The 25,234-nt window shown below is 46.1% G+C and overlaps 1 protein-coding gene across 6 annotated transcripts in view; it reads right to left on the bottom strand.

The window, feature by feature from the left end:
• The window catches only part of BBS4 (Bardet-Biedl syndrome 4), a 37,088-nt gene that overhangs the window by 7,813 nt on the left and 4,041 nt on the right, over positions 1 to 25,234 (bottom strand). For 3 of the 6 annotated variants that reach the window (XM_021407030.1, XM_021407028.1, XM_021407029.1), the window contains exons 3-13: positions 14,106 to 14,185; positions 10,489 to 10,552; positions 9,630 to 9,741; positions 8,942 to 9,011; positions 7,024 to 7,077; positions 5,584 to 5,711; positions 3,796 to 3,850; positions 2,961 to 3,029; positions 1,713 to 1,865; positions 1,419 to 1,590; positions 1,133 to 1,202 (exon numbers count right to left, since the gene is read on the bottom strand). In XM_021407030.1, coding sequence (XP_021262705.1) covers positions 1,133 to 1,202; positions 1,419 to 1,590; positions 1,713 to 1,865; positions 2,961 to 3,029; positions 3,796 to 3,850; positions 5,584 to 5,711; positions 7,024 to 7,077; positions 8,942 to 9,011; positions 9,630 to 9,741; positions 10,489 to 10,552; positions 14,106 to 14,185 — 1,027 coding nt within the window. Of the gene's footprint in view, positions 1 to 1,132; positions 1,203 to 1,418; positions 1,591 to 1,712; positions 1,866 to 2,960; positions 3,030 to 3,795; positions 3,851 to 5,583; positions 5,712 to 7,023; positions 7,078 to 8,941; positions 9,012 to 9,629; positions 9,742 to 10,488; positions 10,553 to 14,105; positions 14,186 to 17,410; positions 17,667 to 25,234 lie in introns of all 6 variants that reach the window. The other 3 variants (XM_021407031.1, XM_021407032.1, XM_021407033.1) reach the window with 2 other exon arrangements.

Here is a 25,234-nt window from a genome sequence, read left to right as displayed (position 1 = left end):
AAAAAGGAATACTTACATCTGCTTTGCAGTTTTGTTGATGCATAACTCATGCAGAACCTCAGTACAAGATGCAAGCTCTGTCCTGCATGCAATTCTCAGCAAACATCTGAGAGCATTTACAGCACCTCTTCGCAAAGAGAACTGCACTGTGGTGTCCAACACTATTTTTATGAAACTTGATGCCTGTTTTAATAGGCTTAGAAACTTCCAGAACTCCTCAGTTCCAGAATTAAGCCTGGCCTAGACTAGGCTGGAGGGGACAGGGAGCAGTATTTCCTTACAGGCACCAATAAATGCCACCTCGTGGTGGCCACTGCAGACAGAAAGAGCCTGCTCTGCAGCTCTGCTGCCAGCATACGCACTGCTGGGCTCAGGAGCGTTGCACTGGCTGCTCCAAGCATGCCAATATTTGCAGTAAGCTGGAGAGGAGCATCGCCTACTAGTTAAAATCTGAAAGGTAAAAAAAAAAAAGCAGACCCAGGCAGCCAAAACTATTCCTAGATTTAAGACAAAACTGCTTTTTTTTCTGCCTGAAACAATGCTAACTACCATCTGTAATACTGAAAGGCTTGATTTAAAATTTCTGAAAGCAGGTGCTCTGATTTTAAGAGCTAGATTCCAAACACTGACACTGCTAGCAAAATGGAGGAGGAAGGGCCACACCACTGTCCTTTTATATGCTTTGTACTGGCTTCTTGCTCACATTTTTCCAGCTAAAATCTTCCCTCTGCCCAGTTCAGAGCAGGCTTTATCCCAAGCCTCTCAGTGCTCTTTGCAGCGCTCAAGCTTAGTTACAAAATATTCTGGGATGGATGGTTTACTTCTACTTAATCTGCTCCATATTCAAGGGAAGGAAGACTGGAATCCAAAGTCATCATCTCTGACTCACTAAATAAACAGCAAAATAAAAACCAGCTTTGGTTTGGTCTCAAATAAATTTTCTTTCATTTCTCAGAGCTGGCCTGAATGAAAAAGGTTTTAAAACTGATTTGCACTGCTTCCAGAACAAAAATGTTTCTCTAGTGCAAACCATTTAGGGTCAGAGGAGAGAGGGACAAAGCACGTGAAGGAAACCAGGTGCAGGAAGGAAAAGCAACACGATGAAGAACTGACCGATATGACCAAGACTTACTTGTCTAATGCCACAGCTTGCTCATAGGAACGTTTTGCATTTTCAATGTCTTCAAGGTTTGTCAGAGCGACTGTACCAAAGGAAAACATACACACAGAAGGTGATGCTTCAAAGGACTTCACTTTTAGGATAATTCTGAATATCATTAGTTCACACAATAAAGAAGTGCTAGCAGGGTATAACCCGTGTCCAATACTTTTTTACTTCAGCCCAAACTTTCCCTCTCCAAAATGTTGCATCTCCCAGGCTGGATACACACCAGGGCCGGGTAACAGCGCTGCATTACCTGCAAGGAGCATATACAGCTCTCCCATCTTGGGCTGGAAGTTGATGGCAGCACTGAGGAAGTGGAAAGCGGACGCGTACTGCTGCATCGTGAGGTGGACCAAGCCCAAATTGTACAGAATCTTCCAGTCGAAGGGAGCCAAGTAGTTCGCCCGCTTCAAGCAACTGATTGCCTGCAGCAAAGAAAGGAGTGTGCTGCACCACAGCACAACCAAACTGACCTCCTGTCTGCCACAGCACGGCTCTTGGTTTATACAGCGACCGACAGGCGAAGGAGAAAGGAAACCACACTCACCGCAACGTATTTCTTCTTGCCGAAGAAGCACATCCCAATGTTGTTCCACAGGGGAGGGCTTTCGGGCACGCTGCTGGCCACTGCCCTGTATTTGGAGAGGGCAACATCATAATCTCCGTGGGCCTGCATCATGCTGCCAGCTGCCAAGGTGGCCTTCAGGAGAAGAGGAGAGCGACCAGCTGAGAGACTGTGCTTCTCCAAGCACAACAAGACAAGGGGACAAAGCTGCTAAACTAAAGCCATCTCAAGAGCAGCTTTTCCAGACGTTTCCTTCTGGGAGCTGCCGAGACCAACAGTGTGGAGCTCTAGAATCTCTCAGCACAAAGTGAAGACAGGGTGAAGAGGGCCTCGGGCCCACTTCTGGCCTTACCTCAATCGTAACTGTCTCAGAAACACTACAACGTGAGAAGTGCTTAGGGTATGTTCTGGGGTGACAGTGTACCCCTAGAGCCTGAGTCTCTAAGAAGATCGACACACTTCGTTTCTTTTCACCAACAAGTACAGACAGAAATAGCTCTGGTGTAACTTAACAGGAGAGTGAAAAAAACAGCAAGCAAGCAAAGCTAGCCTAGTTCACACTGACTGGATGATACTGCAAATTAATGGAAATATGCACGGAGGGGAAGGCAAGTGATTGCAACACACTATATTTAAACCACACTAAGCTGGCTAAGCAATTTATAATACATCATGGTGACAAGTAAAATTTGTAAGTGTAAAGGTGTTTACACAATAGCATTTGGCTTGTATTCATGCATCAGTTGTCAGCCACGCATTCCAATACTGTACATTGCCAACATCATACGGGAGGAGAAAGAGGCACAGAGAAATGAAGTAACATGCCCAAAAGGGGAAGCAGTTTCACAGTCAGGAATGAAACCCAGATGCCAACCTCGGCTTTCCAGACCAGAGCCAAGGAAAAGTCACACCTGTATTCAACAGCTGGAAGCGCAGACAGGATTAACAGCGGGTGAGAAAACACTACAGTGGGTCATCATTTGTCCCTACGCTCCCAGGAGTCACAGTGACCCAGGCACAGGTCTTGGAATTTTTGAAACAATGCCTGGAAGACTTTCATTGCAAGGAAAACTCAACTTGTTAAAAATAGGCCCAACTTTTGGAGAAAGCTTTCTGCACACGACCCTTTTCAACCTCCCCAGGACATGGATGGCAAAGCTTTGATATTGGAATTAGGTGTTAAGAGGGAATCTCATCACCACTCAGCTGGTTCATTTCCACTCCTGATACCTTGTAGTTGCCCTGGTCGTAAGTGAGTGCCTTCCCAAGGTGTTCAAAAGCCTTCTGGTAATCGCCAAGCTGGGAAAAGAAGCAATGGGCATGAGAAGTGCAGCAATAAGGGGTTTAGAAAGAGAACACATGCTTTCTGGACATCAGAATTCCTGATTCAGTTCAAACAAGGACTCAGAAAAGTGAATTTTACAGCGCTTCCAATTACTTACTTACACACTCACATTCTTGTTTGATAATTTACAAAACAAATTAAAAATGGATTTTGCTGAGCAGGATTCACTGTTCTGAGCAAAACAAAGGTTTCTGCACTCTGCGTGCTCTGACATTTCTATATGGTGAACTCAAGTTGATAATCCTCTGCTCCTTCACCTCCTCCATAAAATAAACCATAAATTGCAGTTCTGCAAATCCTCAATTCCCTCACCACAACATTTGCACTCCCAAGGGCCCCTGGCACTCTTCACATGGAAAGAAGTTTCTCTTCTTTTCCTCTATGGGTGCACTGATGCTAACAATTTCATGGCTGCTTTTGTAGTAGATTAACTTGCTGGACTACAGCTCCAGAAGCAAGGTAATTGACTAGCTGTGTTTTACTGTACTTGGAGGATTTATAACAGAATGAGGGGAGCTGCCAGACAGAATTCCTGCTCTGGCTCAGATTCAGGAAATCAACTTGCTGTTAGCAGCAAAAGGAAAAAAGGAAGACACAGAAAAGCAAACTGTCATATTAAATACAGAAGTATGTGCAAGTCAAACGAAGATGGACAGAAATTAACTGATCATTTTTCAAATAAGTAAGTTCATATAATAATTAGTTAACAGTTTTCAGTACCTGCAAGTAAATTAACCCCAGTTTTGTAAGGAGGTCTGTATTTTCTGGAGAAAATCTGTAATACAAAAGCCAGAGAGCTGCACTGTTTATCGGCCCCTCTAGAATAAGGTAAAAACAGAATCACTGTGCTCCATTACACTCGTAACACACCAGGAAATTGACTGTTACTGTTAAACCCAAATATTAGAACAGTTACCATCACAGAAACTTTCTTTGAACAACAGCACATCCAAGCTTTCAAAACGCCTTACGGATGTTAATGGGAAGTGAAGGTAGCTCTGTGAAACAGATCTGGCGGCACAATAAGATAATGTGGTTTTATTAAGCTTCACAGTGAGCCTGCATCAGTGACCTGGAAATAGAAAACGGGATGTCCCATCGTCCCTCATAAAACATCCTGTAAATCCACCGCCAGCTTCTTGGGCCACGTGTGACAGGCAGTCCTCAGTGCTTCTGCTGGCTTCTACACGTTCATCAGCAGACTTGCAATTCACCGTGCCGTAAGAAGATAGCAAGCTGCGCAGTGCTCACCACGGCCTTGTGCTACACTGCAATTCGTGGCAGTCAGACAGGTGCTGCCCTGGCAGTTAACACACCCCTGATGATACACACCACTGTTCAGCACGGCAAGGCTTGAGAAAAACAGATCCTTACTGCAAGCGACTCCCAAACCCTCACTGCTAGTCTGGGGCTCAGGCAGCAATGTTGTGAATGCTTCTCAATGCAGACCCACTCCCAGATGATTTGGAATAAATAAATAGGATGCAGAAGACAACAATGACAAAAAAGTATAAAGGGACACTGTATGTTTGTGGCCTTACTTTAACAGAAGCGAGATCTCAAGTCCTTGCTATCAAATCTTAACAGATCTAACACGTACAATCACACAGGCACCTCAGCCAGAGCAAAACCTGCGCCTGGTGGTACGTACCCAGAGAGCAGCAACAGGCCTCCCTGCAGCTGCTAACAGCAGGCAAAATGTCATGGGCAGATGAGAAGGGAAAAAGAAAAGGGAGGGAAGGGGGCACCAAGATCACCAATATAAAGCGGGTAAGATGCTTAGCAAGGATTATTTACGTAATAAACATTCTAGGTTGGTCCAAATGTCTCCTCAACCCAACATACTGTCAGACAGCAGCCAAAAGCAGGTGTGTAAGGAAACAGCATACGAAAACAGCCAGTACAAACTGCAGATCATCCTCTGGCTTCTGGCATGCTCCTGCTTTCCTTCAGTGTTCTGCTACACTTTAAAAGCACTGCTAAATCAGGCACTCAGGAATGCCCTAAAACAAGACAGATTGGTACTGAGAAACCGTGACAGGGCGGGAGAAACTCACCGTGCACCAGCCCATCTCCTTTCTGCCTACTCACTCTCCTTTAAACACAAATCACTCCAAGCGAAAACAGTACGTGAAACCCAACAACTGATTTTTGAGAGACAGTCAGTGTTAGAGAGACAGCTGGGGTGAAATCTTTTCGGTAGATAAGCCTTTGGGATTTATGAAGTCAGCTTGAGATGTGTTTGCTCCCAGGCATTTCTGTCCATTTGTTTTCCACTTTTTCTTGGCAGCCCTTCAAACGGCTACCTTCTTCCCTGACATGTTGTCAGCAGGAGGAGGACTACAGCTGAGAGCAGAGACAGCTCAGAAAGTGCTTGCTTTGCACAGAGACACTAGAACCCCATTAACTTTTTAATTGTGCCCTCAATTCAAATCTAGGTCACCATCAAATTCCTCCTGGCACATAGACAGATAGAAAAAAAAAAAAAGTACATATATATATTCTTACTCTATTGCTTTCTTATAGACTTCGATGGCTTTCTCAGTCTCCCCCTCCAAGAGGTGAATTTTTCCCAGCATCATGTAAGTCAGATCGTGTCTGTTCATCTCCAGGGCATTGTTTAGCTGGTCTCGTGCCTAAACACGGAACCACAGAGAATAAAAACATAATTGGTGATTACAGAGCAAAGCAACAGACCAAGAGCAATCCACAGAAGCTAGGGAGAGGGAACAGCTAACACCCCCTGAGACTGGAGAGCCCTGCTAGCAAACCCAACCCAGCTAAGTGTTGAAACAAGTTCTGCATCAGGAACCGCGTGCTTTTTGGGACAGGAAAAAACCAAGCGGCACGCTTTGAGCCCAAAGGAGAGGCAATGACCTCCCAAGGAAGAGGGGACCATAGTTCCTGTGTTTGAATTTGGCTGGAGGGAAGCTTCAGATTTGTCAGGTTAAGAAATGTGCAGCCTGGTCTAGCATTAGATGTGGAGGCTGGCGGCCCTGCCTGCGGTAGGGGGGTTGGGGCTTGAAGATGCTTGAGGTCCCTTCCAACCCAAGCCATTCTATAATTCTAGGAACACCTAGGTGTGTTACAGTTTATTCCACACTACAATGCTTACTCCAGCAGCAAGCATGGATTGCCAAATCAGCCAGAGGAATGAATCAGCTCAGCCCAGGGACCAAAACTCCATTTCAAGTTCTTTACTGGCTACAAAGCATCAGCAGCACTGCCCACACTGCAGCTAGGCCTCTCTGTGACTTTTACTCCAGGCTTGGTGCAAAAACAGCTTCAGACACAGGAAGCAATCCTGCACATGGAGGGCAAGGAAGAGGTGCCTGCTACACCTCCAGCATGCAAACTCTGTAACTCTCTGAATCCTGCCAGAGACAAGGGGCAGCAAGTTCTCCTTCAGACCAAAGAAACTGCACAAGATGCAGCAGTTTGAGCTACATGCTGGGGAAGCAGTTGGGTCTCAACCATTACACTTCTCTTGCTTCCAGAAGATGGAACTGGCACTGCCACACCTCACAAAGCCAGCAGTGTTTACCACTCTGATTTTAAAAGGCTCTGAAACAGAGGCAGCTCTTCTTGGAGCACAGCTGGTTTTTCATCTAGTTTGAAGCAGCTGTTTGAGGTTCCTTGAACATTCTCCTTAAAAACAGAAACGCTCTTTGAAAAACCCTACTTCAGAAAACACCTCCTGGCCAGCTACAAGGCTAAGCTCAGATTCACTCTCATCCAAGCTCACAATTTTTCAGCTGACTCAAAGTAATTCAACACACAGATGAGAACAGACACAGCTCGTGATCTTTTGATTCCAGAGATGAACACTGAAGCAAAAAGCTTCCTTGACACAATTGCTGCAAAGGACCCACCAGGAACTACCAGAGTGACACTTCTGGGAGCCCTGTCTCCCATTTGTCAGGTAGATAAGATAAGCATTTGCATTACCTTGTTGAAATGTTTCAGGTACATGTAGCACACACCCAGGTTGTGGCTGATCTCCTGTAAGCAACAAAACAACACAAGATCAAATCAGCACAAGGTTTGAGATGCGCGCTACATAACCTACCAGTGACAACAGTCATTGCCAGCTTGGACAGGCAGACCTCTGTACCTGCCCACAACCTTGCTTTGTTGTTCAAATAAACCTATGAAATCAAGCTGCTTCAGGAACCCACGGAGCTTACGTGTGACAGCACATGCAAGACTACAGCCCACTGGAACTAAAGCACAGAACGATGGAGCTCTCCTTGGAGAACAAGGAGGAAAGGCTGCTCTCTGACTCAGTTCTCAGTGAGATGTCTGAAGCTGACACCCAATGCCCTTATGGATGGCTCCCCATCTACCTGTACACTCACAGAGATCTGCACAACACTGCATCCAGCTGAACAAATGGTCTTTAAGGTCCCTTCCAACCCAAGAAACAGAAGTCAAGCAGCAGAAGGGCTGAAATTCAGAATCTCAGGCGGTTTAAACATGTTTGCAACACAGTAGGAAGATCACTTTGGCATCTTAAACACGCTGGTGACACTTTAGGGAACCATCACGCCTCTAATTCATTGCCAGCAGTGTAACTGCCAAGCTACTTGTCATCTTCCTCACCCTGGCAGATCCTGGGGAGCTGAAAAGCAGGGTCCATGAGTTTCTCGTTTCTATTCTGGTAAGCTTCATCAGTTTAGACAGCCTTGACCTTTAAGAGGAAACTCTCTTATTTACCCATTAACCCCCTCAGAATGATACTTTCCTCAATGCAGTCTCTCCATCTGTGGAGAACAATAATGAATCAAAATGCTGCTCCTGGTTACTGCGGCTTGTAGAACGAACAGTGCAAGGGAAGAGCACAGGCTGGCCCTACTGCCAGTACCTAGCCAGGTGTGGGAAATAACTGATCAAAACTCCCACTGAAGTCTGCCTGCCGTGGCTGTTAATAGGGTTATAGACATGCCAAACACACACTACAGGCAGCCAGGCTAGCTGAGGGAACACAGACTTCACAGAAGATCCATGGCAAGGTTTCCAATTTGACTGGCACAGGATGAGTTGACAAGAAGAATAATACCAAATGCATCCTTGCATCAAGCCTCAGATGTAGACCTACTGAGCACAAAAAGCAGAGCTAAAGTCAGCAAGAGCCTGATGTGTTAGCAAACAAAATCACATGTAGCAAGCCTGTCTTCAGAACACTTCTGCAGGCAAAAGAGTCACCTGCAAAAGGCTGTCCACAACTAACTGCAAGCCATGTCCTCGCTCTTCTCACCTCCTATCATGCACTTCCCTCTGCAATGTTCTTCCTTCACGCTTTTTTCCCTCCTGAGAGGGAAGAGCTAATTTAATTATTGCTCCTGCAGTTATCAGCCCATATTTTTTTCAAAGCAGATAATGCTTGGTAGATAAGATGTAACTCTTTCAGCTAACTTGAGGGTAATCTTTTTCATTTCTTGCATTATGAAAAGATTCCCAATTACTCGAGCAAGTTTGAATAACTGAGAGTTTAATGTTAACAGAGGGAAGCATTTTCCATACCTTCCTTAAGGTAATTTCACTCTTTGTACTACAAATGGCTATGTTAATACTAATAGCAAAGTTCAAACATGTTGTGTGATCGTCTGTTTGCGCCCCAGGACAGGGTGTGGGATGTGTAGGTTGAAATTTGCAGGCTGAAACCCTCAAACCAGAGGGTGCAGAGCCTCACTGCTTATGAGCCCATGCTAAAAGGTGATGCCTCTTGACCCTGCAGCTCCCTGTCTGCTCACACTGCAGGCAGCATCAGCTCTCACCTCTGCTTGCAATGTGTCTGCAGCTGTCTTCAGAAAAATGGAGAACCATTCGCATTGTACAGTACTCTATGAAGCAACAAAATACTTACCCAGTCCTTTTCGAGTTTAGCTGCTTCGTTGTACACTTCGATGGCAGCCTTGTGTTTCCCCAGAAGAAACCTGTGAAAGCATTCCCATTTTTATCTTTTTCTTGCTTTGTAACCCTGCTGTGCAACCACTGTCACCATTGCCACTGAGAAATGATGCTATTTGCTAGCTCTCCAGAGGCCTGAGTGAGAAGCCCTGAGAAGTTTGCAATCTGAGCAATAAGTCAGCACTGCTCCCTTTCAGGGCCAAGGTCATCAATTCCGCGCTCCGTTACGTGACTGGAGATGCAAGGAATGAATCCACAAGCTCCGTCGTCCGCCTTTGTCTCAAAGGGAAAACGCAGGTGATCAAAAGCAAACACAACACTCAGAGGCAGAGAGGGGTCTGCAGGGCAAGTTTACACAGCTCAAGGCAGCACCTTTAGCTCTGGATCTGGAAATTGGTGTGCTATTTCTTTCGCTTAAAGCACAAATGAAAAAAAAAATAAAATACAACAATAGCAGCCAGGCAGATAACAGAGATTGTGCTTTAAAGGGTAGCCCATGCTTCTGGAATGCAACTCAAGTGCTGATAAGGAGGAAGCATGCTCGGAATTAAGCAGCCAGGGATGCTGCTTGATGCCTGGGAGAAAAACAAAGCGTGGAAGGTCCTGGGTGGCACATCAAAGTGAAACAATCAAACACCACTCACAGCGATCGCGCCACCTGCTTGAGGTTGTCAGCACTTCGAGGGTTCAGAATGGAACATGTCTGAAAGAGTTCAAGAGATTCTTGAATTTTCCCCTCCAAGCGAAATATCAAAGCTGTAAGAAAACATATACCAGGCAAATTAGTCCATTATCTGCAGGAAAAATGTGTCTCTGACAGCAGGGAAAGAACAGGGAATGCAGATACATTATAACAATGCTCATTTGGTCTTTCCCTACTCACAGCAACTTGAGGCAGAATGCACCCATACGACTCATGCTTGCTTGGAAACATTTCTGTTCTTTACGGTTTAGGCATCTTTAAACCCTGGCCAACTGTTTGTTAAGATGCAGTCTGGATCACTCTCCTCCTAATTCTACAGGCTGCAATATGTCCTTGGCCAAAAATTCTCTGTTTCCGCCCACCCAGGCACCTGCCAAGATGACACACAGCCCTGTGAACGGCAAGGCCAAGTTCTGGGGGCACTCCTTAGAGGATAGAGGGTGGACAGGAAGAGGAAGATGTTCACAGAGCCAGCAGTAAGATGGGTCACCCAAAGCACACTGCCTTAACGGAAAACAATCCTCTGTAACACATTTCACAGCACACAACCAAACACAACCCAGTGGAAGAGCAGTGCATCGAAGGCCAAGAGCCCACAGCCCAAGGAGGAACTGATGAAAAACTCATCAATGCAGAGAAAACAGAAGATCTAGTCTGTCCTTTAAAGAAAGAGCCAGGCATATTTACATATGAATTTCGTAGTTGTTTCTTTCATTTGTCCCCACATGTTCGCTGTACCTTGTATCGAAAGTAACTGGCTTTAGCAGAAGGAAGCCTTTCCGAGGCCTCACGTGCCATACCTTGAACGTAGACAGCATATTCACATCTCCCATGGGACTCCTGGAGCTGCTCTTTGATGACAGCCTGAAACAGAGAAGTGCAAACGTACATGGCAAACGTAACCTCAGTCTCTGAAACGCTGATTAATCTAATTTTGTGCTTAGAAAAGCCAGCATTAAGACAGAATTTGCAGCTAGTTTTGCAATATTCTGTAAGAAAACGGTACAAAATTGGTAAACTTTCAACATTTTAACAAAGCTAGTGAAAGGAATTTTGTTTCAGTTACAGAAACTGCAACCACACAAATAACAAAGACACAGGACTGTGTTTGGGACAACAAGAGTGCACATAAGAGTGCAAACTGGTCAATGCTTGAGAAGAGCACAGTGCCAAGAGCACCGCAGGCCTGTCAGTATTTGTCTGTTCATTCCTACTGCTAAAGATAATTACATATCACCTGGGGAAAACGTCACAAGAAATCTATGAAAGCATCCTCTGCTGATAATGGTATCTACTCTAGGCCCTTTGTGAAGAAATAAATTGAACTGGAGCAACTGCAGCTGAATTAATGGAAGCTGAATGAACTAACGAAGAGAGCACGGGAAAAGGAGGAAAGAAAACTGATGAAAATGTAAATTCTCGTTGTCTGCATCTATAAAGCTGACAGTTTAGGTGCAGTCTGGCTCTATTCCATAGTCACACGTGACCTGAAATTATAAAAGAAGCGGAAAAAAAAAGTGACTTCTGGGAGGATGCAAACTGGGACCATGAAGCAAGCACACTGTTCCTGCTGTCTTTGAGCCTCCTCCTTTGCTCCAGTGTAGAAGAGACAAAGGGGGGGAAGGAGTCTTGGGCTAGCAATAACCCGCTGCTCATCTGGCACTTCTGCCAAGTGTGTGCTCCATACCTCCATCCCCTGCCTCCAAGACAAATATAAACCAAAGGTCCTGAAAACAAGAAGGGAAATTGAACCTCAAATGTAGCACATACAAGGAAAGCAGGGTGTGAAGGCAAGGAGAGTTATTACTGAGCATCCTCCCTCATAAAAACAAAATTAAATAGAGGAAGGAAAAGAAAGAAGCAGCCAGGACTGCTCTTCCCCTGAGGTATACACCTTCCCATCTCCTAGACAGAGCCCCCCACACGCCTGCATTTTGGTCTTCACAAAGCACTTCGCTATCAGACACTCGGCTTGGATACAACCAAGCATCTCCTGAATGCAGATACACTACATCATTCCATCGGCACAAATCCAGTCTCTCAGAGCAAGAGAGGGCAACAGAGAGCTACCTTTTAGAGAGAGCTGATTAATTCTTTAAACCCTAAAAATCCCACAGCGAAAGGCCTGGAGCTGAGAAATATGATCTGTAATCCCAGCGTTTCCTCCCAAGTTTATTTAACTGGCTGTCAGAATTCAGATGCATTGGCAGGAGACCAACCAGCATGAGCGATTTTAATTAATTAAAAGCATCTGGTAATTTTAATAATCCTTTCCTCATACATAACAGAAGATTTCTGTCGTGAAAAACACAGCTAGGGGGAAGAGGCAGAACTGAGGCTGCAAGCAGAACACGCGGTTTATTAGCTTTCTGTGCAAAGTTGAGTGATGAGGACTGCTCTGCAGGGCCGGTCCCCACGCTCCCTGACATCACCCACAAATCTCGTGTCCCTGACAGCACTGCAATAGCAAGGGGTGCTGCAGTCCCCGCCCTGGAGGATATTTGCTTTGCACCTTGCTGGGCAGCAGAATCAAACAGCCCGTTATCAATCAGCCACTGTAATAAGCAGCAAAACTTGTCAGAAGCTTGGCATCAACAGAACAGATGGAGTGGCACTACAAGGGTTAAAACCAATTAAACCCTTCGGATTTTGGGGAGATAATGTTAGCAAACAAACACTTTTTCCTTGGCGTTTTACATCATTGGCAAGTAGGGGAGCTATAGAAGACGCATCTCAAAGCAGTGAGTGGGAAAAAGGGGCTAACGCGATAAAAAATTAACAGCATCACAGGTCACACACGTCTTAGCTGAGCCTTAAAAGAAAATTAACAGACTTGAGTGAATGCCCAAACTGTATCGAAATTGTTAAGTTTACAGCAACGTCAGGCGTTGGAGATGACAATACTTCTTTAGTTTTCGATGATATTCGCCCTGAACACGTGTAAAAGCACCTGGGGCATCCTGCTCACATCTGTAACCCATGGAACAGCAGCGGGGAGAGCACGAGGCCCCCGGAGGGCAGCTCAGCCCATCCAAGAGTTTGGGATCCAAAGAACCTTTGGGACACAGCCACCTCTGAAAGACCGCAGAAGGATCCCGGCATGTTCTTAACTTCTCTGGGACAAATCCAGGCCTCTGAGCAGACATTCATCGTGTCTGGGCAGAAGGATGGAAGATGATTTAGCCGGCTATGTATGGTGCCAAAATCTCAGTTTTTCCCCATATTTTGCTTCCTTCGGTGACTGATGAAGACTTGGAGAAGGCCGTGTTCCCTCTGGAGCATCCACATAGCTATTTTCCCTGTTTCCCTGAGCCGTACACTTTCTCTGCGCGTCGCAATCCTGCATCCCATCGTGGCAAGAGTACATGAACAAAACAGGGGACCAGAAAGAAAAGGACAGCCATTTTCTATTTAGGTTACCAATCCAGCTTTTGTTTACATCTATTTAAACCAAGATCTGAGAGGAAATGGCTCTGCTGGCGATACAGCCCTCCAGCTTCGTTAATTAAGTTAAATGTGTTTCTTCTGGCCTACCACATTCTTAAGCACCCCCAAGAGTTTTCCAACAGAGAGAGACAAGTCCTGGCCAATCCTAGTGTTTCAGGAAAAAAAAGGTATTTTCAGATCTACTTTGCACATTATGAAAACAGAAAGACAACTCCTACACCCCTCCTCCCACCCACTGGCACATCACCTTCAATACCTTGTGTTCTTCTTGTCAGGAAAACACACTGTTTAATAAACTTACCATTTCCATAGCCCACTTACTGTTACTATCCCAAATCAAACAACTCCTTTCAAGCTACACACTAAACCCAAGAGAAATCAAAGGGTGTAGTATTGCACCATGCAAAATGAAAGAATTTCATTCTAGGATAGCCAAGGCGTATTTTTTAGAGTTGGTAGAAATGCTTTACCCAATTGAAGTGCTTTTCATAGCAACTCTGTAGTACCCTTGAGAGACCTGCACTACGGAACCGCGTAGTTCGGGAGACCCCACTCATCTCCTGGAACAAGGAAAGTTTGCAGATCTTTCATTCTTACCGCTTCCAAACCTATCATCACAAGCTCATGGACAGCTCTAGAGAAATGCACATATGAATCCTGAACACAACTGAGGATTTAAGAAAATTAAAGTCTTGTCTTGGCTGTTTCTCTCTTGGTCCCCTTAGTCCAAGAGAAGTCAGGAAAGGGAGTGGTTGGGTCTTAGCCTTACTTCAAACTAGGGATGTTATGTTGACAACATACAGATTTAGGGGAAAGGAGAGGTCCTAACGACCCTGGGGCTTTTTGTGGGCTCACCAGGTGACCTGGGACACCTGCCACAGCACAGCTGGCTCTGGCCTAGCACAAAAACTGCTGTTTCCTAACAGCAGTAAAATCCTTCCTGGTGCAAAGTCTAAGAAGTAACTCCTACCTTGCACTCTTCATATTCTCTGCGAACGTACAGCAGATAGATGAACCAGTTCCTCCTCTCCAGGATGGGTATCTCTGGCACTGCAGGTAAAATATTAGCAGAACACAGAAAATGAGATTAATCAGCAGAGAACGAGAGCGATTCTGAACTGCCCGGTCTGCAAGCACAACACATCTAATTTGAGAACAGCAATTGCACCCGTCAGCGCAATCAATATTCTGACTTGAAGCCTGCAGTCTGGACATACAACCAGCACCTACTTGCATTCTATTTCTCAAAATGATGGGTAAAATGCACTGTGTGAGAGACACTACATGAGGCCCCTCCGATGAAAACAAAAAGCTTCCACCTCAAAAGGCTCGAGGCATCCACTGCGCCTGGGGTGGCTACGGGAGCCAAGTGCACCAAGCAGCAGCACGTTGACTACATTTTAATTTAACACTAATGCTGATTTTATGGGATTGGTTCCTCCTTACACACAAGCAGCAGCTTGAGGGATATGAGTTAGATTGGTACTTTGGAGCTGAGGCAGAAGAACCAAGCTTCTTAAAAATAAATTTCTGGGAGAGGATGAGAAGGAAATTGGCAACACGCACAAGATCTTGGGGATGTTGCAAGGTGTGAGTAACTCTGAGAGGTCAAACTCAGTTCTTTGAAACTGCGAAGTGACTATAAAGCATCACAGGTCTGAGGCAGCTGGCTACTGGCAGAAAGATGCATCTGATGCAGGGGAAGAGCATGACCCGTGCTCCAGTATTTCAGCCCAAAGGAGCTTGCAGCAGTAATTATGGCCAACCACGGATGGATGTTTCTTAGTAATAGTCACGTTGGGTTTAGAAGTTTAACACACTGCTGCGCATTTCATTAAGGCTTAGAATGCATTGCTTCTTACTCGCATCTACAGCTCAGATGCTGGTAGCTGCAAGGTAACCATAGCAACTGGCAAAAAAAGCTCAGTGTTTGCAAGTCAATATTATGACACTAGTGCAGAAGGCAACGCAAGGCAAAGATTGCTGCGGGAGCCGTGGCTGCGAGGCCGGCGATGCCACACGGGGCCACCTGCTCCCAGCAGCATACAGACCCACAGCACTGCGCAAGGAGCTGCGGGCCGAGTCCCAGCAGCCTGGAGCAGCAGGGGGCATTTCCAAAGGCTCGCAGAGCCCGCTGCCTGCCTGCAGCACAGGCCTGGATCCTCCTGGCACCATGCGGTACCAACCACGGAACCAGACGGAACCTGCTCCGACCTCCTTCTGCAAGCCTGGATTTCAAAGGAGACATCGCAAACTCTATTTAACGATCAAGATTTCAATTCCAGCCAAAGCTAAAGCACGCTTTATCCATGTGTGTTACTACTGTAGCTTAAAATTACAACATTCTCTATCGTTACAATGAAATCTGTTTTAAATGGAGAACATTCAAAGACCTTCCAGACCTACATACTCTACTTCGTCTCCAGCCTGGTACCTGGCATAGTGCAGGTTAAAAGAGGTTAAAAAGAAACAGAGAGCACCAATAACCCTTGCAATAGACAGAAAAGCTGGCAGGCTGGGGCGTGCTCCCCAGTAACCGCAGCACAGACAGGCACGAGCCACAGAGGTGTTTTCTGTCCTTGTCATTCCTTTTTGCTATTGTCCTGCTGCGGAGAAACAATGCAGAAATTGAAAGAAAAGGATAAAATGGGCACAGACATTTCACAAACACCATCTGCAGAGCCCAGAAGAGTTACCTGAGGAGCTGTGCTGGAGATAAACCAAGAGAAAACAAAAACCACCGGGAGAAGCAGAAGTGAACAGATCCACATCTGCAGAGATAAAACGGTTCTGCTTCCCCCGGCAATTCGCTGCCTCCAAGGACAACCACGTGGAGCTGGGAAAACACACAGAGTTTTTCCTCTCGTAAAACTCATCTGGAAATAGCAACAAACCTGACTGAGAAGACATCAGCCTCCTTTTTTGTTTTTCCCCGTGACAAATTGGAAAAAAAAAAAAAGGCAAATAAAAAATTCTGATGTCTTTCCAAAAAGGTGCCAAGATATAAGTGATCTGAATACAAAAGAAATGCACAGATTCAAAAAAGAACATAGATAGAGTCCCTGAGCCTATTCAAGGAAGAAAACAGCAATGCTTTGACCCCTTCTCTGAAGAAATCCAAGAGAAACATGATGAACCAAAGCTGGTGTGAATGCCACAGAGGACACAGAAGAGAGGAAGGACAAAAACTGTGAGGAAATTGATAAATGACTCAACATTAGAACTTGTTTAATCCCCCCAAAAGAGGCTGTGGGCAGCAAAGGACTGGTAGCTGGGCTTTGTATTCTTTTCAGAGGTGCAAAGAATTAATGCCATTTGGTTACAGATCTCTGCAGAGCCACAGCCAGCTTCATCTGAATTCCTGTTACTCCACAAAAGCAGCGAAATGCTTCTGTTTCATTTATCTCCATCACCTTTGCCCCCCAAGCCTGCAGATAAGGACTGTCCCACTGCAAAGGGTCACTGCATTCTCCGAGGACAGTCCCCACCTACTTGGAAGGAAGGAAAGAAGACATCCTGTGCCTTTCTGAAAGGACCTAATTCAACCATTGCTGGTCCTACTATATATGCAGTTCTTCAAGTTTAACAGTTACCCACAAAACACCTACAAACAAAACCAGGTGACACATGTCGCACAGCCGCAGCATCCCCAAGAGCAGCACAAGGCCGGGCTGCTGCAGCAGCAGCAACAGAAGAGAAAGATGCAGAGGCACCACCCCTCAGTCTCCTAACAGGGATGATGGGGAACAGTGGATGCCCAACAGGACAAGTAACCACCTGCAATCTTACCCTAATTAGATGCTGGAACACAAACGGCGCTCAGAAGCTTTCTGTACAGGGGGAGGCCAGGAGCTTGGCCTCAGCGGGAGGAGCTGAGCGCGTTCATCACGTCCCTCGGGCTGTCTGCAAAGCAATTTTCCACCTTTTCCAATATACGGACCTTCAGAAGCTCCTCTTGTGTAACTGCAGCAGAGCACACAGAAGCATGCTGTTCCTTGCCACCTCTTGAATGGCCCCGGCCAACAAGCCAGCCCAGTCCCAGCAGGGACTACAGGTTAGGAAAGCAGTGCTTTAGACCCTTCTAGTTTTCTGTATATCAATCTGCTCTTGGGCCAGTCAAAGAAAACACAGTAATCCGAGAAGTCGGTATCAACAGTGAGAAGGATTTTTAACTTGCATAATTATCTTTTGGCCTCTGTTTTCTGGCATTACCACAGCCTAGTCTCATTAAGCAATGGTGACGGGGAGCCAGGCACCAAACACATGACTAAATACCTTGGTGAAGGGATGTACCAGCTCCTCTGCAGTGATTTGACTGAGAGTCCATCTGATCCCCCCTTTCTCGATGGCCAGTGATTGATTGCACAACCCACTTCCAACAACGTGATTTTTCTTTCTGACAGCGCGCCCTTAAGGAAGTCGCTGGTGCGGAAACCCCGACAGAATCAGGGGAAGATCATCAGGTTTGTATCAGTGCCACGCTATCATCACTCTTCACTGGATTCATCCTGTTATAGATTTTCTCAAAGGACTGAAAAGAAATCAAATCAGAGTTATTCTCTCTTGTGAGAACCCCCCTATGAAATTACATCTTGATACTGGGTAATCATAGCTTAGATATGAACAAAGAGAGGTCTTCAGATTTAATGAAAGGCTTTGGAAATTATTGTAGTGTAAAGAGAACAGGTAAAAACACAAACAAAGAAATCCATAGAAGATTCCAACCGCGTTCCAGGGGGAAGGGACTGCTGCCCTGACAAAATGTGTAATAACCTATCGCCCACACAACACACCGTGCAAGGAGAGGGCAGGAGAGCTCCAGGAAAGTGATGGAGGTATTTTATTACGTACTAGCCACATGTATCACTGTCTGGATCCAGTGCGGTCAGCACGATGTACGCGGGTAAGATCGCCCTAATTTGGGTCCTGACTCTGCCCCCCCCCCCAAAACCCGCACGCTGTGAAGCCAAAACCTCCAGCCTTGAGAAAGCACACAGCTATTTTCAAAACAAATAAGCACAGATGCAACGCCCCACGTCTCTCACTAATGTGGCATTTTGCTATTAGCAGAAAAAAATGTAGTGAAGTGCACCTTGCTCACAGAAAGAAACCAAAAGGGAAGCTTGGCTGCAGTGAAAGCACAGCGTTATCTCCCCGCATCAGAGAGGGCAAGGCTGGTGCTAACACCCAAAAGCAGGATTGAGCTTGTTGAGCTTCATTACCCATTCTACCGCATCCCTCAACTCCCAGCTCAGCCTCCTCGAGGCCCCGGCTGACACAACTGCCAGGGTGTCAGTTATTCTGAATTTGGGGAAGGCTCGCTGCTGGGCATGGCTGTGGTTGCAATCCAAAATGAAGCTTGGTGCTTTCACAACTGTGTTTAATTAAATGCTGATAGGAAGGGAAAGGCAGAGAGGAAACCAGCTGCGCGCTTCTCCCTTTTGCCTTGAGCAGCACAGGCTGCCAGTGCGAGGCACCAAGCAAAAACTGGTGGACGAGAGGTAATGAGCATCTTCTAGAAAAAATAACACTAAAATACTAAGGAAGAAACCCAAACAGCTACTGAAAAACAACGCACCACTGCCACGGAACTGCATTTTCCAAAGTAAACAGAAATAATGGAGAGAAAGGACGTGGTAAACTCTCATTCAAGGATTTCGCATTTAAGAAGACTGCCTTGATAGCAGTGAAGCATCCTACACATTCCTTGCTGGGCTGGTGCACAGACAAATGCTACGAGAAATCCTCCTTCTCTCTCAGGCACCCAAAGGTTTTTATTGAGCTTCTGGCAGTGGGAATACATTACAGCTTTGAAAGAAAACTGGTACAGGAACATTGCCCTTCCCACGCCCAGATCGAGCTCTGCAGTTTGAAAACAGCATAAATGGAGATAAAACGTACCCAGAGCTCAGTAACAATGAAAAACTGCTCGAAAAATCACGGCCCAAAGGTGGCTGTTCACACTGTGCGGTGCTCGTAGGTGAGAATACAGGTGTCCATGCACACAAATGCCTGCAAAATGCAGACAGACAGCAGAAAAAACGGAGAGAGACTTGTGCAACCCTCTCCTCGCACCACTGAGGCCGTTCCCTGTTGAATCCTGTTTTCCCTTTTGCAAATTGCTGCGGGAACACCTTTAAATCAAATGACAGACCCGTGCGGTTCCTCGTTATTTACAGTCAGCTGGGGTTAATAAAACTCATCAGACACAATCCCGATGCTGTCAAGAAAGCCATAACTCATGGCTGCGATCTGACTACCGTGTATTAATAGCTTCACCAGACGCCGAAAAGCAGCAGCGGGTTTGAACAAAAAGGTGACATTTCTGACTCTACACCTCCCCCTGCAGGAAAATCAGCCACAGCCCTATGGAAGAGCTGAACATTCTGTCTCCAAGTTGATTTATACACTAGGAAAAAAAATAATAAAAGGCATTTCCTGTCGCTAGTTTACATCACATCAATCTTAAAGAGTTCCAGCTCCTACCTCAGTGCATTTTCTGATGGAGGACATTTAAAGCTCTGAGGTGCTCCAAATAAAACGTTCTTCTTTGCAAGACAACAGCTACGCTGGTTATTCGCTACAGATGTCTTACAATGGGGAAGTTATAGGATAGAAGCAGATACATGTCTGTGGCCACCGTGGGCATCCCAGAGCCACAGCAATGCTGCCAGTGGCAGAACCAATTTGGTTATGGGGAATCTCCATTAGCAGCATGAAGCTGGTGAGATACTGCTCAGCGAGCAGCGGAGGGGAACTGGGGGTAAGCACAAATCCATCGGCCCGATCATCATGGCACAACGCAGTCGATTCAAAGCTGGAAAAGCAAGCAACCTTGGGGTGAAATCAAGTAACACGCACGTACCTACAAAGCAACACTCACAAAAAGCCTGCCTCCTCTGCACAAATCAATTCTGACTACCAGCGCTGACTGCTGAGCAGCAACACGCATGCTGCAAGCAGAAAAACAAGGGTCTCAGACAGCTTTTGCCGTGTTTGCCTTTAAACTCAAGCTAATCTAGACAAAAAGGCTGATTTGGCAACAGGTCTCACAGCGCTGAGGACTCAGGTTCTACACTTGGAGATGCTGGAGGATTCAGACCTTTGGCATAGCTCTCCCCTGTTTTCTCCTCCCCGAAACACTTTCACCCTGCTTGGTGCCTTGTGCTTGCACCCTGGGAGGCAAGGAGAGCAGGAGCCTTTGGGTAGTGCTCATCAGTGCTGCTCCTCAATAAGGGAGGCAGAGTGCACACAACAAAATGCCCTATCCGTAGCACGCGAGGTCGGAGATGTTAACTAATAGCAGTAAAGTAGGGATGGGAGAGATTTCCCCCACAAAAGAAGTGATGCTGGCTGCAGTTGCTCCCAAAATAACCTGCATGACCAGCTCCTCATTAACTCCTGTATCAGGAGCACAGCAGAGATCAGCGCTTTTAGGATTTCCAGTCTAATCCTTCCTTTGGCTTAAATACATGCACTTTGGCTTTTCCTATCTACGGTCAGAGGTGTTTTGCATGGAAATTGAAACTTACATATACGGCATAAGGCTTTTGAAAGAAGCAGCTTTCCTGATTGAAAGTAAAACAAAATGAAGGCAGGAAGAGCAGCGCGGTTCAGTCCCACCAGCCTCTGGAACTTCCCACTCAGCAGCAAGCAGAAAAACCTATCCTCACATCATCCCCTGCAAACGAAGCATGCTTTACAGCCGGGTGTGCCAAGGGCTCAGCGCTTCCTACCGCAAGACCCTGTTTCTGAACCCAGTTTTCCAGATGCGCTGCCTCAGGATGACGTTCTCCAACCACAGGGACACAACGGTATTTTCACCAGATGCCCTGCGTCGGCCTAATTAGGATGAATATAAAAATAAAACAAAGCCGAGGTGCTGAATGAAATCACTACCCAGTGTGAACATGCAGTGTCTAAACAGCAGGGCTTCTGCAGCACCCAGTACGCAGCCTACGAGGCGAAGGGGACAGAATCTGAAAGAAACGATAGGTCTCTTTGTTAGGGCTTGGATGATGCTTATGAGACAGGGAAGCTCGCTGCTGCTGGATAAAGCACCAAGCTGAGCTGCCCAAAGGCAGCCCCCACCCACATGCTGCTATCTGCCCACACTCAGGACGCATGCGGTGATGCTCCAGACACCGAGGTGTTATGGTGTACACAGCTCATACCCCCAAAAAAGCAGGCCCTCGAGTATCTGGAAGCCCACAATTAGATCTGCTTTTGACTTTCTTCTCACCCCTCTCGTTGACAAATGAGCATCACGAACAAATACTGTCCCTTGAGTCTTTAACATCTAGCACGCAGAGTACAACACAGAAGAACCTTACAGCATCAGGGAATTCATCTGTGCTGAAGACAGACACGACATCTGGCTGTATGCTACACGATGGAGGTTTTTTTACTCTGAACTCTCACTGAGCTGTTCCTTTTCCAGTGGGTGCCGTCACTCCTGTGCAATGGATGACGTCAGAGAGCTGGGCAAAAGCCAGCGTGTAATTACGTGACAGAAGACTCAAGTTGCACAGGCATCAATTCTGCCATTCTTGAGCAAGATGCACCTCCCTCAACTTCAACATCCAAAAATTAAGGCATCCAAGTTATGGCTTGGGCTGTCCAGAAGTATCGGAGAGGAAGATGCGCCCCTGGGGAGTAATTCCCCTCATCCTGAGATGGAAGAGGGCAGGGGAGTGGCATCAGATACAACTTCCTACTTAGCAAACAGGGGATCTGCTCTGACTTGGAGCTCCATGTGCGAGGTATCTAAACTGGTTGTTGCTGCCTTAATTTTTAGACACTCCCACTAGGAGCTGCCATTTCATCCGTAAGCAGTACATCGGGCAAACACAAGGCTGAACGCTTTAAAATACAAAAGGCACTGCCTAGCACCAAGGACTTTTAAAGGAAGCTGAGTGGTGAGGTGCTGCCACAGGCTGCCCAGAGAGGCTGTGGATGCCCACCCTGGAGGTGTTTAAGGCTAGAATGGATGGGGCCCTGGGCAATCTGATCTAGTGCTTGCTGTAGCGGCTGGCAGCCCAGCCTGCAGCAGGGGGGTGGAATGGGATGATCCCTGATGTGCCTTCCAAGCCAAGCCATTCCGTGATGCTGTGATTCCACAAGCAGTATGCTGCAGTCGTACTTCACCCACCTGCTGCCCCTAACCCAGCGTTGTATATTTCTTAACTACTAATCAGCAAATGACACTCCAATGATATCTGCTTGCTTACAAGAGCTGGTGCTTCTTTTCATTGCCTAAGTTTGCAACAGGCTTATGTTTGACAGTCTTGAGAGAACAACACACCTCCTGCGCTGCATCTCAGAGTCCCCGATGGCACTCTCATAGATATTAACGTGCACACACAAGAGGGCAGAGCTGCACCAGCACATTCCAACTTCAGTGTTCCCACTTCTTTACGACGTGGGGGTTACTGGGCTGGTGGTCTGAGGCCCAGGGGATGTAGAGAAGCGTTGTATGCAATTTAATTACCCAAAAATGATCATTCAAGTTTCTTCAAAACAAAAATCATCTGTGTCAGATCACGAACAAAATACCTTCAGCAGTGCTACCCACTTGTAAAGAGGAAAATACCACATCTTCATATGAAACAATGACGAAATTACCATCTAATCTCTATTATTTAGAAAACTTTTTTTTCCACCATGTTTGAAGGTTGAAACGGACTCCAAAAGCTGGTGTGCACATGGCCAAACAGGAGCAACCCTGTACATCCAGACACCTGGAAATACTTTTGTTCCCCCCACACACAACGCTTCCACTAAGGTCCTTCCTTTCTGACACAGTCAGAAGTATCACTAAATTAATTTTTTATCAGGATTCCTCAGGTAGTTTCACTCTTACCAGTTCAAAGGCAGCTCTAAAGCTGGCTGAAGGAATGGACTGATATTGATACGATTATATGGGAACTGACCAGCCGGCAGCACAGGCACCTACCCACCAGCTACCACCAAGACCTGCTCCTCAGCAAAACGCAGGCAGGAGCAGGAGGGATGCCCAGCAGCTATCTGTGTCAGCTGCCTGGGGACAAAGCGAGATGCATTCACAGGACAGATCCTAAAAGACGCCCGTCTATTTCTGCACACGCTGCAGTTATTTCTTACCTAGCAGTCACATTTCCAGATCATCATGAGCTCTTCCTAACCTGTCAGTACCAGGCAAAGTAAGTTTTACTGCCCGTCGAAGGGGCACCTGCAATTATTTTTTATTGTAACCCACTGACTGCAACTTCATCCTCAAGGATGAGCACCTACGTGAAAAGGACGGCACTATCAGTACTTGAGCTGAATGCTGCCATGGCATTTAGCTGGACAAGAATAATACACACCACTTGAGAATATTCCAAAATCCAGTGAAACAAAAGAAACTACACTGGTGAGATGCAAAAAAAACTTGGTCGTCTATCCACAACTCATGTTTCTGCATGGGAAAAGAGCACAAAGGAACGGGCTGAAACCACAGCTTTAAAACACGTGCTTCCCCACTTATGTTGATTTATTCGCAATGGCCAAATCTAATTCGAACTTGGCTGTGACTTACAGAGGGACACTGAGCAGTCGTGCGTTATCACTGAGAAACCCATCTCATCGCCCACTTTAACCTTGGGTCAGCAACTTCCCATTCAGTAACATCAAAGAGAACTTTGCAGAGTTGGAACCAGAGGATCTCTGAGTCCCGATCCAACCCAAGCCATTCTGTGACTCATCTCCTCCCTTCTGGAGACCCAGAAGACATCCTGGCTGGTGATGCTGTAATTACACAAGACACAAGTGGAACCCACCTAGGAAAACAAACCAGACGAAGCCTCACGAGCCTGGAAGCAGCCTGACAGCTGGCGGATTTTGCAGAAGTGCTCTGATGTGAAGCGATGAGCTGTTAAAACGCCCCGCGGGCAGAGCTGAGCGGGGCACACAGCGTTCCTCCCTTCTGCTATGCTCTGTCATCCTCAGCAGCCCTCAAACAGGTCGAGTAGTAATGCTGCCACGGATGCATTCATATCGGATTTTTCACTTCATGTCTCCAAATGCGCTGCTAACTGGAAACCTGCAGCATCCATGTACTTTCACTTAGGATTAAACCAATCCACTGGTTGATAAATGTCAAAAAACAAAGCTGAAGCACTTGGCCAAGAGTCACAGCTAATCCAAAGCAGAATTCCTTCCTGTAAACACTAGAAGAATCATACCTGCGTTGTATCCAAAAAATATCCCACTGGCCAGGACCGGGAAGAACACCTAATCCCTGCTAATCCCTTCACAACTCACAAAGGGAAGATCTTCTCTGTGAAAATTATCGACCTGACCCTGCCTTGGGTAGACACAGAGGTGGTTGGTAGCCATTTGGGATTCTTCTTCACGGCCTGAAGTGCTCCTGGCCCACATTTTTCCAGCAACTCCAAGCGTACTCTACTCTATTTTGCTACTGTGTGCTTATTATGTTAGGGTTTTTTTTTTAATAACTTTTTTTATTACTTTTTTTTTAGGATTTTATCCCATTATTAAAAAGCCACCGCGTCTCAGAAAAACTAAGATCTAATATTTGTGCAGAAATCCAAATACATTTAAAATTGCCCCACTCACCCCTGAACCATTACTAAGCTAACACAAGAGAATTTTTCATGACACAGGGAGAAAAATTCAAGCTCTATCCCATAAAAATCAGCCATACAAGCTGGTAAAAGAGCTTTCTCCACCACAGCACTATCAGTGCAAGCTGACTTGGCTGCCCGCGTGGCAAAAGGAAAGAGGAAGGGTGGGAGACACATTAGTTCAATCCAAAACCAGTAAAGTGTTTTGGAAAATACCCAGTGAATCTAAAATGCAGCCGGGAGATTAAAACCCCATCCCAGCAGGCCAATGTTAACTCTATGCTGCTTCAAGGAACAGTTTCCTCTATTCCACCAACCAATCGCTTGGGGACAAAATATCAACAGAGGGAGAGCTATGGATCTTGATGTAGCAACAAAGGGAATTGCCTTTCAGAGCAGCTCTCCCCACAGGGGGTAAAGGACAAAATAATGAATGGTGTTAGCTATCAGTGTGTCACTTCCTGAGTAATGACTGTCTCCGAGTGCCACGACA

Source organism: Numida meleagris, chromosome 9 (genome assembly GCF_002078875.1).
Source record: "Numida meleagris isolate 19003 breed g44 Domestic line chromosome 9, NumMel1.0, whole genome shotgun sequence".
NCBI lineage: Eukaryota > Metazoa > Chordata > Aves > Galliformes > Numididae > Numida > Numida meleagris.
This window is presented reverse-complemented; position numbering and strand designations above follow the sequence as displayed.